The 16,947-nt window shown below is 48.3% G+C and overlaps 1 protein-coding gene across 3 annotated transcripts in view; it reads right to left on the reverse strand.

Moving 5' to 3' along the window:
* Positions 1-568: 568 nt before the first annotated feature.
* Positions 569-16,947, reverse strand: part of LOC140425687 (uncharacterized) — a 409,944-nt gene continuing 393,565 nt past the window's right edge. For all 3 annotated transcript variants that reach the window (XM_072510184.1, XM_072510183.1, XM_072510185.1), the window contains one exon: positions 569-938. In XM_072510184.1, coding sequence (XP_072366285.1) covers positions 630-938 — 309 coding nt within the window. In that variant the 3' untranslated portion in view covers positions 569-629. The remainder of the gene's footprint in view (positions 939-16,947) is intronic.

The following is a 16,947-nucleotide window of genomic DNA, read 5'->3' on the forward strand; positions in this document are numbered from 1 at the left end:
ATGCTAAATTGCCCTTAGTGTCCAAAATTGTCCTTAGTGTTGGGTGGGGTAACTGGGTTATGGGGATAGGGTGGAGGTGTGCGGTTGGGAAGGGTGCTCTTTCCAAGAGCCGGTGCAGACTCGATGGGCCAAATGGCCTCCTTCTGCACTATAATTTCTATGAATCTATGAATCTACCTAACCTGCACATCTTTGGACTGTGGGAGGAAATCAGAGCACCGGAGGAAACCCACGCAGACATGGGGAGAACGTGCAAACTCCACACAGACAGTCACCCGAGGCTGGAATTGAACCTGGGTTCCTGGCACTGTGAGGCTGCACTGCGAACCACTGTGCCACCGTGCAACCCCTATGGGGATAGAATACAGGAGAATGATAGTCTGGAAATGACTAAAATTTAGTACTATAAATATCTCACTCTCGACTATGTTGAATTATAAAATGATTTTCATGACATATCTCAATTTAAGAGGTTTACAATTACCAGTTACTTGACCAAGATGATTAACAGGCCTGATACTCTGGTATATCAATTCTATCAATTCTGACTTAAATAAAGACTACATCCTGTTAATTAGCGGTTTATTGAAAGAACAAATGTGTGGTTCTCTTCCTTGCTGTGCGGACACCTACCAAATAAACAATGGTTTCCCATCAGCCACTGATAAGTTCAACAGACAGTTCAATAGCACCATCATGTTCTGCAATAAAGGTGGTGGTGTATTCTCAGTTACCAATTTTTGGAGATAGTCTTGATCATTGAAATTGTCTAGTGTTGTTTGACACTGTGGCTTTTCCTTCAGGATTCCATAGGTGTTTACTATGAACTCTGCAAATGTGGAATGAGTTACAGGACAGTACCCAAAGTTTCTCAGGTTGCTCATTATCTCAGAGTTTCGAGCATTCATCTCAGCACATCGCCCAGATGCCCCTCCAACCTGGAGAAAAAATGTAGACTTTCATAAGTTCCTTCCTTTATTACATTAAATACCTTTAAATGTGTTGGTGTGCAAGACGGATACACATTTAATAGAACATAGAATTTCTAGAGGGCAGAAGGAGGCCATTCGGCCCATTGAGTCTGCACCAACCCTCTGAAAGAGGGTCTTAGGCTAACTCCCCTGCCCTAATCCCATAACCCCATCTAAGCTGCACATCTTTGGACACTAAGTGCCATTAAGCATGGCCAATCTACCTAACCCACATATTTCTGGACTGTGGGAGGAAACTGGCGCACCCGGAGGAAACCCACTCAGACATGGGAAGAAAGTGCAGACCCAAGCCAAATTGAATCCGGGTCCCTGGTGCTGTGAGGCAGCAGTACAAACCACTGTGCCGTTCTAAGTTTTGATTATTTGCCATTAAATAAATAAGCAGTTTTAGTGGAAAATGACTACACAGAAAGTGCACATTTCGTTTATCTTTATGAGATGTGGGCGTCACTTGATAGGCACGCATTATTGCCCATCCTTAATTGTCCTTGAGAAGGTTGTAGTGAGCTATGATCCTAAACTGCTGCAGTCTCTGTGGTCTGGGTACAGCCAGAGTGCTGTTTGGGAGGGGGTTTCGATACGACAATTAATCCCATCTCTCAGGGTTGATTCTGCTAATTTACCCACCAGTGACGTAAGATTAACTGGCCTATAATTGTTCGGCATTTCCTTTGATCTCTTTTTAAGCAATGGTATCACATTTGCATTTCTCCAGTCCTCCAGTACCTCTCCCGTGTCGAATGAGGATGGAAAATCATCCTCAGAGCATCTGTTCTCTTCTCCATGACCTCCCTTTCAGTAGCCTCGGAAACAATCCATCTGGCCCTGGCAACTTATCAACTTTCAAGGATTTCAATCCTTCAAGTATTTCCTCTCTCTTTATGATTATCCCATCCAGTATCTCACAGTGTTCCTCCTGGACTACTATATCTGCATAATCTATGCCTTTGTAAACACAGAAACAAAATATTCTTCTAAAACACTTTCCACAACCTCTGCACATAAATTCCCCATTTCATCTCTGATAGGCCTTCCTTAACTAACCTTTTACCATTAATATATTGGTTAAACATCTTTGGGTTTTCTTTAATTTTGCTTGCTAATTTTTTTTCATGCCCTCTCTTGATTTTCTTATTTCCCAGGATTTTGACCCAGCAACAATGAACAAATGATGTAAACAAAAGGATGTGAGAGCAGCACGGTAGCATTGTGGATCGCACAATTGCTTCACAGCTCCAGGGTCCCAGGTTCGATTTCGGCTTGAGTCACTGTCTGTGTGGAGTCTGCACATCCTCCCCGTGTGTGCGTGGGTTTCCTCCGGGTGCTCCGGTTTCCTCCCACAGTCCAAAGATGTGCAGGCTAGGTGGATTGGCCATGATAAATTGCTGTTAGTGTCCAAAATTGCCTTAGTGTTGTGTGAGGTTACTGGGTTATGGGGATAGAATGGAGGTGTTGACCTTGGGTAGGGTGCTCTTTCCAAGAGCCGGTGCAGATTCGATGGGCCGAATGGCCTCCTTCTGCACTGTAAATTCTATGATAATCTATGAGAAATGCAGTTATCATAAAGGATTCATAAAGTTGGGGAAATAAATAGGTGTTTCTGCTGCTGCTGAATTGAGCTCTCATTCAGTGTTGCCTCCCTGGTGTCAGGGTACAGGATAGAGGGAACGAGTGCCAAACATTCTGCAAAGGATGAACAACTAGAATCCACAGTGGATGTTCAAACAATGACACTGGGATAGAAAAAGGGAGTAGTCCTACACAGGGATAGATTGTATGGTACATTGTCTCTCCCCAGGCTAAAATGTCAGAGGATAGCAGTGGAGGAGGGTGGACGAGGTGGCGGGGAGCCCACCCACAATCCCAAAGTCTGCCCCACAGCAACTTATCACAAGAGCTGTATTAATTGCTTTAAAGGAATGTCATGATATTCAGGTGAACATCACAGCACATACATACACACATAATGATGGACAGATCAACGGACCAATCAACAAACAAAACACGACAGCCAATCACGGATAAGAGTATACACAGTACAAAGTAGGGAACACGACACTTCCTGGGCACTCGAGCAGGAGAGGGCTCAGGGCACAGACCTCATTGCCAGCCACTCAGAGGTTCACCATGTGCTGAATACCAGAGTTTAATATGTTAATAGTTCATTGAAATAAAACTGCGTTGTACCATTCGCAACCGTGTTAGTTCGTCTGTGTATCAGAGTACCCAACACTTCAAGGAACACTTCCACTTTAATCTCAGTAGGCCTTAGGGAGCTGTCGGACAATAGGATGCATGGCTGCTTTGTATCCTAAGCTGTGCCAGCCAGGAGAAATTGACCCTTCTGGGACGTTAATATGCTCAAATCTATGTGATGTTTGGACAAGAACATCATGTGGTACCTGGGCTGGAAAGTATAAAACACTGAGAAAAAACTATCACTTTCAGTGAAGCCACGCGATCCACAAAGATTTGAAGATTTTGCAGACTGCAAGAATGAACAACATGGAGTCGGTGAAGCCACCAATGAGTCTCCGATTTCATGGTAATGTGGACAGCAACTAGCATTTGTTCAAATAACAATTTAATCTGTTTCTTACTGCAGTAGATTCAGGAGATCAATCAGATTCAAGTAAGGTAGCGATGCTCCGAATAGCGGCAGGGCTAAAGCAATTGCTGTGTTTAATACGTTAACATTTTCAAACGATGAAGGTAGTAAAAATTTTAACAAAGTAATTCTAAGATTATCATTGCACCCTCAGAAAGAGTGAAATTTATGAACGCTATGGTGAGGATTCCCTGAGGTTCCACGCCGCAGTCGTGCTCGGCGCGGGGGCAGAGAATGGGGATTCTCCGGGACCGGAGAATCGCCACCAATCGTGCATGCCAAGTCGACACGGTGCCGGTCGGGGGCCCTTGATAGAGGCCCCCGCGGCGATTCTCTGCCGACAACTGGCCAAGTTCTCGCCGGCGTGGTTCACTCATAGTTCCACCTGGTGGGCACTGAGAGTGGTGGCTGCGGACACGGTCCGAGGTCGCCCTGGTAGTGGGTGGGGGATTCCGTCACCGGGGGGTGGGGGGGGGCTCCAGGATGGCCAGGCTCGCGCCTCCAGGATGGTCAGGCTCGCGATCGGGGGCCACCGATCGACGGGTGTGATCTGGGGGGGCCTATATTGTGGGGGCCGGCCCGCTGTGTGGGTCCGCCATGTTGCGTGGACCTGCGGCCGGAAATGCAGGGCCCCATATTGGCAGTCAGAGCTGTGTGGACTACTCCGCAGTCCTGATAGTCCCCTTCAAAACAGAGAATCCAGGAAAGTCCAGAGTGATTTGCACCCGTTTTCTCGCGGGCATGGGGACTTAGGCCATTATCAGAGAATTCCGCCCAACGTGTTTAGATGGCGTTTACAATAGTCAGAATCCATGGCCAGAATTCTCCAATAATTGGGTTTTGAAATGAAATGAAGTGAAAATCGCTTATTTTCACAAGTAGACTTCAAATGAAGTTACTGTGAAAAGCCCCTAGTCACCACATTCCGGCGCCTGTTCGGGGAGGTTATGTCCCCACGCCTGCCAGAAAACGAGCGCTTTTGTCTGAAAAGTCCAGGGTGATTCTCCATTTTTAAGGGGGCTTGCAGGGCCCCGGCGTGCGCCGCACAGCTCCTGCTGCTGACACAGGGCACTGCACTTCAGGCCACGGGTCCATGTATGCGCACGGCGACCGCCTGCGGTGCCAGCCCCGCACGACATGGCGGACCCACACAGCGGGCCGGCGCGGAAGAAGGTAGGCCCCCGATCACGGGCCTGGCCGTTGTGGAGGCCCACCCCGGAGACTGATCCCACCGCCCACCAACAGGATGGCCACCGCAGCTGCGACGCCGAGCTTCCGCCTGGTGGAACTATATGAGAACCACGCTGGCATGAACTCGGCCGGTCGACCACAGAGAATCACTGCGGGGGCCTCTTTCAATGGCTCCCAACCAGTGACCCATCAACTGCGCACGCGCGGTGATTCTCCGGTTGCCGGGCTCGGAGAATCCCGGCCCACAGATCATTAAGCTAAAACCTGTAATTTTTTTAATGGAAATCGCTTATTGTCACAAGTAGGCTTCAATGAAGTGACTGTGAAAAGCCCCTTGTCGCCACATTCCGGCGCCTGTTCGGGGAGGCTGGTACGGGAATTCTGCGGTGGAATCTTCCATGATTCGGGACCAGATTATGTTTGGTGTGAATGAAAATAAGCTGAGGGAACGGTTGCTGAGGGAATCGGAAAGGTCCTTGGAACAAACAGTTAAGATTTGTCAGGCGCGCGAGCTAGCAGCGCTGCATTCCAAAATGTTTCTCAGTAATGGGGCGTCTTCTTGGAGGAAAGCACTCCGGTTGCCATCCATTTTCCAAAAAGGCGGGAAGCTTCAAAAAATAGGCAGGAAAGTTCCCGCAGCTCCTCGCACACCAATAAACAGGTTAAAGAGCAGGACAGAGTATTTCTGTGTGAAAGATATGGGCCGGGATTCTCCGTGCCTACGCCGGGTTGGGAAATCGCCGGGGGGGGGGGGGGGGGGGGGGGGTGCAAGATTCCCGCCACAATGCTCCAGGGAATCAGCACCAATCACACCCGCGCGGTTGCTGCGCCGCCGGTCCAGGCCACTGAAATAGGCTCCCAGGGGGATTCTACGCAGGCGACAGGCCGATCTCCCGCTGAGTTCCGCCGGTGTGATTCAAACCTGGTACCACCCGGCGGGAGCTCGGACACGCGACTGTTGTGGACGTCCTGGTTGGGGGGTGCGGGGGATTCTGACTCCGGGGGGGGGGCCTCCATGGGGTCCAAGCCCGCGACGGTGGGAGGAAACCGGAGCACCCGGAGGAAACCCATGCAGACATGGGGAGAACGTGCAGACTCCGCACAGACAGTGACCCAAGCCAGGAATCGAACCTGGGACCCTAGAGCTGTGAAGCAACAATGCTAACCACTGTGCTATCGTGCTTTGGAGACCCATGTTCAAATTCCGCCACTTCAGATGGTGAAATTTGAATTCAATAAAAATCTGGAATTGAAAGTCTAATAATGACCAGGAAACCGTTGTCGATTGTCGTAAAAAAAAACATCTGGTTCACTAACATCCTTTAGGGAAAAAAATTTGCCATCTAATCTGGCCTAAATGTGACTCCAGACCCACAGCAATGTGGTTGACTATTTACTGCCACCTCAAGGGCACCTCAGGATGGGCAATAAATGCTGGCAAACCTGCAACGCTCACGTCCCATGACCAAACTTTTTGAAAATTCAGTGATGTGTTCACAAGTTTTGGTGCACTACCATTCCCCTTCAAGAGGGAACGCAAAGAGGTTGCAAAACCTGTGAGACAGGCACCAAGAAAAGCACCTGCACCTCTTTGGGATCGCCTCAAAAAGGAGCTAGATAGAATGACAGAATTAAAAGTAATCAGAAAGATAGAAGAACCTACCGATTGGGTAAATTCTGTGGTATGTGTAAAGAAAAAGAATGACGATATTCACATATGTATGCATCTCAAAGATCTTAACGAGAATATCAAAATAGAACACTACCAAATGCCAAAGCATTAGGAAATCACATCTGAGATGACTGGTGCACAATTCTTTACGAAACTTGACTCATCTCATGGTTTCTGGCAGCTAAAACTAGAGGAACAAAGTACTGCACTTTTAGTATATCATTTAGATAGTATTGCTCTCTGAGAATGCAGTTTGGCATAATTTCGGCATCAGAAATGTTTCACCGTGCCATGGAGCACAAAATTGAAGGCATCAAAGGTGTACGTGTGTACGTAGATGATATCATAATTTGGGGCTCAACCATAGAAGTTGTTTAATGTTCCAACGAACGTCAGGAGAAATGGGCTGAAGTTCAAGAAGCAAAAGTGCCATTTTGGAGTACCTGAGGTCACATTCCTAGGTGACAAGCTCTCATCACATGGCAATGAATCTGACAAGGACAAAAGTCAAGCAATTCTCACATGCCAAAACCACACAACAAGAAAGCCATCTTAAGGATGATCGGTATGATCAATTTCATTCCAGGGAAATTCATTCCAAACCTGTCAGCAAAAACAACACATCTATGTGATCTCCTGTACAAGACAGCAGATTTCACTTGGACTGAGCAACATGAGCAAGAGTGGAAGAAGCTCAAGACTTCACTAAACACCATGCCAGTTCTCACATTTTATGACCCATCTAAGCAGATTTAAGTATGTCATTGAACAGACGTGTCGAAAGATGGGGCGCGATTCTCCGACCCCCCACCGGGTCGAAGAATCGCCGGGGGCTGGCGTGAATCCCGCCCCCGCTGTGTCCCGAATTCTCCACCACCAGAGATTCGGCAGGGGCGGGAATCGCGCTGCGCCGGTCGACAGAAATCGCGCCGGTCGGCGGGCCCACCCCCGGCGATTCTCCGGTCCGCGATGGGCCGAAGTCCCGCAGCTGTCAACCCACGCCAGCCGGCGTGGATTGAACCACGTTTCGAACGGCGGGACAAGGCGGTGCGGGCGGGCTCCGGGGTCCGGGGGGGGGCGCGAGGCCATCTGGCCCCGGGGGGTGCCCCCACGGTGGCCTGGCCCGCGATCGGGGCACACCGATCCGCGGGCGGGCCTGTGCCGTGGGGGCACTCTTTTCCTTCCACCTTCGCCATGGTCTTCACTATGGCGGAGGCGGGAGACCCCTTCCACTGCATATTCGCGGGGATGCCGTGAGCGGCCGCTGACGCTCCCGCGCATGCGGCACACGGCAATGTCATTTCCGCGCCAGCTGGCGGGGTGGAAATCAGTCCGGCACGGGCCTAGCCCCTCAAGGTGAGGGCTCGGCCCCTCAAGGTGCGGAGAATTCTGCACCTTTGGGGCGGCACGATGCCGGACTGATTCGTGCCGTTTTTGGCGCCGGTCGGCGGACATCGCGCCGATTGTGGAGAATCCCGCCCAGGGTCTAGGAGCAGTTCTTCTGCAATTCAAGCATGATATTTGGAAAACAGTTGCATACACATCACGATCCATGATGAGAACAGAGCAGAGGTGTGCTCAAATCGAAAAAGAATGCCTAGATTTAGTTGTAGGCTTGGCGAAATTCCACAGTTACATGTATGGGCTTTCAACTTTTACAGTTGAGACATATTATCGACCTTTGGTTAATATCGTCAAGAAGAATCTCAACCAAATGTTTCCATGCATTCAGAGATTGATGATGAAGTTACAACGCTATGATTTCATCTCATCTACACGCCAGGCAGAGCACCGATACAAAATATTAGTAGAGCAATAGCTGAATATGTAGATCTGCATGTCAATCTTATTTCCACACTACTACCAGAATCAGAGATAAAACTATGCGAGATCCAAAAAAGAGACCAGGAAGGATCAAACTCTTCAAGAGGTGATGAGGAGCATCAACTCACACTGGCCCAGAGGTCAATTATGGAGTTCTTTAATATAAAATCTGAACTCAGTATTATTAATGGAGTGGTAATTCGTTTGAGCACTATAGTTATACCTCAATCTCTTTGCAAGGATGTACTTAAGAGGGTACATGAAGGACATCTTGGGATTGAGAAGTGTAAACTGAGAGCTCGTGACTCTGTTTATTGGCCAGGTATAAACCAGGCTATTGAAAGGATGGTCAGTTGTTGTGACACATGCTAATGATACCACTTGTTAATATACTTATGATAATGTATTAATTTATTCCTTCAAAGGAAAGGGGATGTAGTGATATCATGGTTGTGTTGTAATTCACCGACTGACCACTAGGAGTCTCATTCGTATACGAGTGAATGTCAGAGTCAGGTGACCTCAGACTGACTGGAGAGCTGGGAGAGAGATTGTGTTTTGTGCATGTTCATACTGTTATTCATCTGTTGTTTTGTATGTATTTGACCCAGTTAATGTTAATAAATTGTTTATAGCTTTAGCTACAAGAGTTCTTGTAATATAAATCAGGCCATCCTACATAGACTTGAAACGCTAACTCTGTTTTGCTCTCCACAGGCGCTGCAGAGTTTTTCCAGAATTTTCTTAATTTGGATAGGCAGGCACTCTTTCCCAGGGTGGAGGGGTCAGTCACCAGGGTGCATAGGTTTAAAGGCCATGGGCAAAGTTTATAGGAGACGTACGAGGCAGGTTTTTTACACAGAGGGCGGTGAGTGCCTGGAACGCATTGCCAGGGGAGGTTGTGGAAGCAGATACATTAACAGCGTTCAAAAGGCATCTCGACAAACACATGGATAGGATGGGTATAGAGGAATATGGCACAAGGAAGTGCTGAGGGTTTTGGCCAAGGGTGGAATCATGACCGGTACAGGCTTGGAGGACCGAAGGGCCCATTCCTGTGCTGTATTGTTCTTTGTTCTTTATTCCAGATTTCCAATATAAGCAATATTTTGTTTTCATTTTCTTCCGTTGTCAGACTGGTCACGCAACAGGTGGTAAAGGAAAGAACATAAGGAAGTAAACTACCTGACCCCATTCTCATCAAATTTATTCATTCTATCTGCAGAACAGATCACTGCACAGTCTATGGAAGGAAAATTCTCATGTTTTCTTTGAGGGCATTACCTGTGGTTTCACTCTGTGTGGCCCACAGAACGATGGTTGAAATGGCACGAAGACAGGTAAGGGAGCGTGAAAATTTCTCATAATCATAAGAGTTTTACAGCACAGAAAGAGGTCATTCAGCCCAATGTATCTCCACTGGCCATCAAGCACCTACCTATTCTAATCCCATTTTCCAGCAATTTGTCCATAACCTTGTATCCTCTGACGTTTCAAGTGCTCATCGAAATGCTCCTTAAATGCTGTGAGAGTTCCCACCTTTACCACCCTTCCAGACAGTGAGTTCCAGATTCCCAACACCTTCTGGCGAAAGATGCTTTCCCTCAAATTCCCTCTAAATCTCCTGCCCATTACATAAATCTGTACCTCCTGGTTATTTGCCCTTCTGCTAAGGGGAAAAGTTTGTTTCTATCAACCTAAGTCCTTATAATTTTGTGCAACTCAATCGCGCACCCCTCAGCCTTTCCTGCTCCAAGGAGCTCAGCCTAACCAGCCTCTCTTCATAGCTGAAATGCTTCTGCCAAGGCAATATCCTGATGACTCGCCTATGCATCGTTTCTTGTGCAATCACACCCTTCCTGTAATGTGGCGAAAAAAACGGCACACAGTACTCTAACTGTGACTTAATGAGCGTTATATACAGATCAATCATAACCACTCTGATCTAATATTCTATGCCTCAGTTGATAAAGGTAAGTATACCGTATGTTTTTTGGACCACCTTATCCACCTGTCGTACTGCTTCCAGGGACTTATGGACAGAGAGCAGTCTCTGTCAGGGAGAGAACCTGAGAACATCTAAGACACTCAGAAGATAAGAAGGTAGGTAAGTGATTTTTACTCATTTTTACTTTTATACCTTTTTCAAATTGTGTGTGTCGGGGGGGGGGAAACTGAAGTGACATAACAGAAAAGCTGTGACCTGAGTGGCTGGTTGGGAATCTACACTAAATTAAAAAAATTAAGCATTGGTAACTAATTAAACATAATTACTTAATTATAATTTAGAGGGGTATCTAAGCCAGAGATTGGAGAGTACTATATTTAGCTTTCACATTTATATTAGAAATCTAGTGCTAGGAAACAGATAGTTAACAGTAACTTTTTTTTTTAAAATTACAAATTTTTTAAAAACTTTTTATTTTAATTAATTGACGCAATGTCAGTTAGAGGGGTGCAGTGCTCTGACTGTGAGATGTGGCCGGTCTGGGAGGCTTCCAGCGTCCCGGATGGCTTCATCTGCAGAACGTGCACCCAACTGGAGCTCCTCACAGACCGCATGGTTCGGTTGGAGCAGCAATTGGATGCACTTAGGAGCATGCAGGTGGCGGAAAGCATCATAGATCGCAGTTATATAAATGTCGTCACACCCAAGGTGCAGGCAGAGAAATGGGTGACCACCAGAAAGGGCAGGCAGTCAGTGCAGGAATCCCCTGTGGTTGTCCCTCTCTCGAACAGGTATACCCCTTTGGATGCTGTCGGGAGGGATAGCCTATCAGGGGAAAACAGCAGCAGCCAGAGCAGTGGCACCACGGCTGGCTCTGATGTTCAGAAGGGAGGGTCAAAGTGCAGAAGAGCAATAGTAATAGGGGACTCTATAGTCAGGGCACAGATAGGCGTTTCTGTGGACGTGAAAGAGACTCCAGGATGGTATGTTGCCTCCCTGGTACCAGGGTCCAGGATGTCTCCGAACGGGTAGAGGGCACCCTGGAGGGGGAGGGCAAACAGGCAGAGATCGTTGTACATATTGGTACTAACAACATAGGCAGGAAGGGGCATGAGGTCCTGCAGCAGGAGTTCAGGGAGCAAGGCAGAAAGTTAAAAGACAGGACCTCTAGGGTTGTAATCTCGGGATTACTCCCTGTGCCATGTGCCAGTGAGGCTAGAAATAGGAAGATAGAGCAGCTAAACACGTGATTAAAGAGCTGGTGTAGGAGGGAGGGTTTCCGTTATCTGGACCACTGGGAGCTCTTCCGGGGCAGGTGTGACCTATATAAGAAGCACGGGTTGCATCTAAACTGGAGAGGCATAAATATCCTGGCCGCGAGGTTTGCTAGTGTCACACGGGAGGGTTTAAACTAGAATGGCAGGTGGGTGGGCATGGGAGCAATAGGTCAGAAGGTGAGAGCATTGAGGGAGAACTAGGGGATAGGGACAGTGGGGCTCTGAGGCAGAGCAGACAGGGAGAAGTTGCTGAATACAGCGGGTCTGGTGGCCTGAAGTGCATATGTTTTAATGCAAGAAGTATTACGGGTAAGGCAGATAAACTTAGAGCTTGGATTAGTACTTGGAACTATGATTTGTTGCCATTACAGAGACCTGGTTGAGGGAGGGACAGGATTAGCAGCTAAACGTTCCACGATTTAGATGTTTCAGGCGGGATAGAGGGGGATGTAAAAGGGGTGGCGGAGTTGCGCTACTGGTTAGGAAGAATATCACAGCTGTACTGCGGGAGGACACGTCAGAGGGCAGTGAGGCGAGGTGGGTAGAGATCAGGAATAAGAAGGGTGCAGTCACAATGTTGGGGGTTTACTACCGGCATCCCAACAGCCAGCGGGAGATAGAGGAGCAGATAGGTAGACAGATTTTGGAAAAGAGTAAAAACAACAGGGATGTAGTGATGGGAGACTTCAACTTCCCCAATATTGACTGGGACTCACTTAGTGCCAGGGGCTTAGACGGGGCGGAGTTTGTAAGGAGCATCCAGGAGGGCTTCTTAAAACAATATGTAGACAGTCCAACTAGGGAAGATGCGGTACTGGACCTGGTATTGGGGAATGAGCCCGGCCAGGTGGTAGAAGTTTCAGTAGGGGAGCATTTCGGGAACAGTGACCACAATTCAGTAAGTTTTAAAGTGCTGGTGGACAAGGATAAGAGTGGTCCTAGGATGAATGTGCTAAATTGGGGGAAGGCTAATTATAACAATATTAGGCGGGAACTGAAGAACATAGATTGGCGGCGGATGTTTGAGGGCAAATCAACATCTGACATGTGGGAGGCTTTCAAGTGTCAGTTGAAAGAAATTCAGGACTGGCATGTTCCTGTGAGGAAGAAGGATAAATACAGCAATTTCCGGGAACCTTGGATAACAAGAGATAATGTAGGCCTCGTCAAAAAGAAAAAGGAGGCATTTGTCAGGGCTAAAAGGCTGGGAACAGACGAAGCCTGTGTGGAATATAAGGAAAGTAGGAAGGAACTTAAGCAAGGAGTCAGGAGGGCTAGAAGGGGTCACGAAAAGTCATTGGCAAATAGGGTTAAGGAAAATCCCAAGGCTTTTTACATGTACATAAAAAGTAAGAGGGTAGCCAGGGAAAGGGTTGGCCCACTGAAGGATAGGCAAGGGAATCTATGTGTGGAGCCAGAGGAAATGGGCGAGGTACTAAATGAATACTTTGCATCAGTATTCACCAAAGAGAAGAAATTGGTAGATGTTGAGTCTGGAGAAGGGTGTGTAGATAGCCTGGGTCACATTGAGATCCAAAAAGACGAGGTGTTGGGTGTCTTAAAAAATATTAAGGCAGATAAGTCCCCAGGGCCTGATGGGATCTACCCCAGAATACTGAAGGAGGTTGGAGAGGAAATTGCTGAGGCCTTGACAGAAATCTTTGGATCCTCACTGTCTTCAGGTGATGTCCCGGAGGACTGGAGAATAGCCAATGTTGTTCCTCTGTTTAAGAAGGGTAGCAAGGATAATCGAGGGAACTACAGGCCGGTGAGCCTTACGTCAGTGGTAGGGAAATTACTGGAGCGAATTCTTCGAGACAGGATCTACTCCCATTTGGAAGCAAATGCACGTATTAGTGAGAGGCAGCATGGTTTTGTGAAGGGGAGGTCGTGTCTCACTAACTTGATAGAGTTTTTCGAGGAGGTCACAAAGATGATTGATGCAGGTAGGGCAGTGGATGTTGTCTATATGGACTTCAGTAAGGCCTTTGACAAGGTCCCTCATGGTAGACTAGTACAAAAGGTGAAGTCACACGGGATCAGGGGTGAGCTGACAAGGTGGATACAGAACTGGCTAGGTCATAGAAGGCAGAGAGTAGCAATGGAAGGATGCTTTTCTAATTGGAGGGCTGTGACCAGTGGTGTTCCACAGGAATCAGGGCTGGACCTTTGCTGTTTGTAGTATATATAAATGATTTGGAGGAAAATGTAACTGGTCTGATTAGTAAGTTTGCAGACGACACAAAGGTTGGTGGAATTGCGGATAGCGATGAGGACTGTCAGAGGATACAGCAGGATTTAGATTGTTTGGAGACTTGGGCGGAGAGGTGGCAGATGGAGTTTAATCCGGACAAATGTGAGGTAATGCATTTTGGAAGGTCTAATGCAGGTAGGGAATAGACAGTGAATGGTAGAACCCTCAAGAGTATTGAAAGTCAAAGAGATCTAGGAGTACAGGTCCACAGGTCACTGAAAGGGGCAACTCAGGTGGAGAAGGTAGTCAAGAAGGCATACGGCATGCTTGCCTTCATTGGCCGGGGCATTGAGTATAAGAATTGGCAAGTCATGTTGCAGCTGTATAGAACCTTAGTTAGGCCACACTTGGAGTATAGTGTTCAATTCTGGTCGCCACACTACCAGAAGGAAGTGGAGGCTTTAGAGAGGGTGCAGAAGAGATTTACCAGAATGTTGCCTGGTATGGAGGGCATTCGCTATGAGGAGTGGTTGAATAAACTCGGTTTGTTCTCACTGGAACGAATGAGGTTGAGGGGCGACCTGATAGAGGTATACAAAATTATGAGGGGCATAGACAGAGTGGATAGTCAGAGGCTTTTCCCCGGGGTAGAGGGGTCAATTACTAGGGGGCATAGGTTTAAGGTGAGAGGAGCAAGGCTTAGAGTCGATGTACGAGGCAAGTTTTTTACAGAGGATAGTGGGTGCCTGGAACTCGCTACCGGAGGAGGTGGTGGAAGCAGGGACGATAGTGATATTTAAGGGGCATCTTGACAAATACATGAATAGGATGGGAATAGAGGGATACAGACCCAGGAAGTGTAGAAGATTGTAGTTTAGTCGGGCAGCATGGTCGGCACGGGCTTGGAGGGCCGAAGGGCCTATTCCTGTGCTGTACATTTCTTTGTTCTTTGTTCTTGCACCCCAAGGTCCCTCTGGTTTTCTGAACTTCTTAGCGTCCTATCATTCATTGTGTATCCCCTTGCCTTGTTAGTTCTCCCAAAATGCATCACCTCACACTTTTCAGAATTAAATTTAATAACTCACCTGTGCCTTTTGGGTCCATGCACACGTTGCCAATTTGGGCCCTAATCTTTCCTTGGTTATCCTCTTGTCCTTGATATACTGATAAAACATCTTGGGATTTTTCTTTATTTTATCCGCCAATGTTTTTTAATATGCCCTCTTCGCTCTCCTAATTTATTTTTTAAGTAACCCTGCACTTTCTATCTTCCTCTTGGGCATTCTGGGGAGGGAAGGTGAACCGCCAGTGGTTATGGTCCACATTGGTGCCAACGACATAGGTAAACTAAGGGAAGAGGACCTGCAAGCCGAATAAAGGAAGTTTTGGGAGACTTCAAATGTAGTAATCTCAGGATGACTCCCAATTGCACATGCTTAAGAGAGCAGGAATAAGAGGATAGATCAGATAAATGCATGGCTGTGTCATGATATCCACATCAGCATATCATGGTGCAATCACACACACACTGATGGACAGGCAGTTGGACCAACCAGCACACACATAACATCGCAGCCAATCACCAGTGAGAGCACACGCACTACAAAACAGGGAATACCACAGTTCCTGCTCATTCTACCAGGAGATAGCTCAGAGCACAGAGCTCACAGCGTGCCACTCAGACATAGTCCATGTGCTGAGTGCCTCACTAAGATAGTGATAGAGCTGGGTCCACAGGTTAGCTGGTGAAGCACGTACCCAAGCCAGCAGTTAGTTGTAACCGTTGTTAAGACAATAAAACAGAGTTGTACCGTCTATAGCCATGTTGGTTCGTTTGTGTATCGTAACACCCAACACGACATGGTACCAGTAGTGGAAGCTAACCAGCAACTGTGAGACCTACCTGCACCTTTCAGAAATCCGCCATCCTGCTCCATGGAAACCATCAGCCCACCGCAGCCGCTCCGAATCGCTGGAAATCTTGGCGTCAACTGGAAGCTGTTTAAACAGCGCTTCCAGCTCTTCCTAGAAGCCACAGACAGGGAGAATGCATCGGACACCAGGAAGATCGCCCTCCTCCTCTCCACGGTGGGGCAACACGCCATCCACATCTATAACTCCCTGGCATTCGCGGAAGGCGAAGACAAAACAAAATAAGACGGTCCTTCTCAAGTTCGAACAACACTTCAGCGTGGAAGTCAATGAGAGCTTCGAGAGGTACCTCTTCCAGCAGCGCCTGCAGGGTAAGGATGAGCCTTTCCAATCTTACTTGACACACCTCCGTATCCTCGCACAGTCCTGCAGCTATGAGGTCACCTCCGACTCCATTATACGGGATCAGATAGTTTTTGGGATCATCTCGGACACTCTACGCCAGCAGCTCCATAAAATAAAGCGCCTCATCCTAGCAACTGCCATCGAGACCTGCGTCCTCCATGAGAACGCGACCAGATCGTACTCCCAAATCCAAGCGGCCGAAATGGCACGGCACGGGTCCTACGAGGCGGAGCGGGTCCAGTCGATCGAGTTCCTCCCGGCCTGCGGCCCGGACGATGGCGGCCATTTTGCGCGCTTTCTGAGGCCTCCCGCGCTTGTACGCGCCAAAAGAGGGGACGTTGACACAGAGGGACGTGATGCGCAGGCGCGCTCTACGCATGATCGCACCGCGCATGCGCGGTGGTGCAACGAACGCCATGACGTCACGACGTGCGGCAACTGTGGCTCCGCCCACTTAAAGCGGCAATGTCTGGCCAAAGCGCGACAATACCTCCACTGTGGCAGGATGGGCCACTATGCTGCCAGCTGTTGAGCAGCTCAACCTGCCAACTCCCAACAATTCTGCCAGCCTCGCAGGGCGTGCGGGCGATTCAGCCCCCCTGCACTGAGTCATATCCAAACAGTATGCAGACCAGCGATACCGAAGACAGGTAGCCCTTCCGCGTTGCGGTAATCCACAAGAACCGAATGTCCCCAAGTCGGAACCACCAGCCGCTACCAGTGCACAGCATTGATCCGGGCGATGAGTGGTGTGCCACCCTAACGGTCAACCGATCACAGATCACATTTCGCCTGGACACTGGTGCCTCTGCCAATCTCCTCGCATGGCCAGCCTTCCAGACCTTGAAGGTTAAACCACCAATTCTGCCATCCCACTGTCAGCTGGTTGGCTACAATGGAAACGTCAACCCGGCCACGGGGTCCTGCCAGCTCGATATCACACACAACTTCACACACGTGACGT

This window comes from Scyliorhinus torazame, chromosome 6 (assembly GCF_047496885.1).
Source record: "Scyliorhinus torazame isolate Kashiwa2021f chromosome 6, sScyTor2.1, whole genome shotgun sequence".
Classification (NCBI taxonomy): domain Eukaryota; kingdom Metazoa; phylum Chordata; class Chondrichthyes; order Carcharhiniformes; family Scyliorhinidae; genus Scyliorhinus; species Scyliorhinus torazame.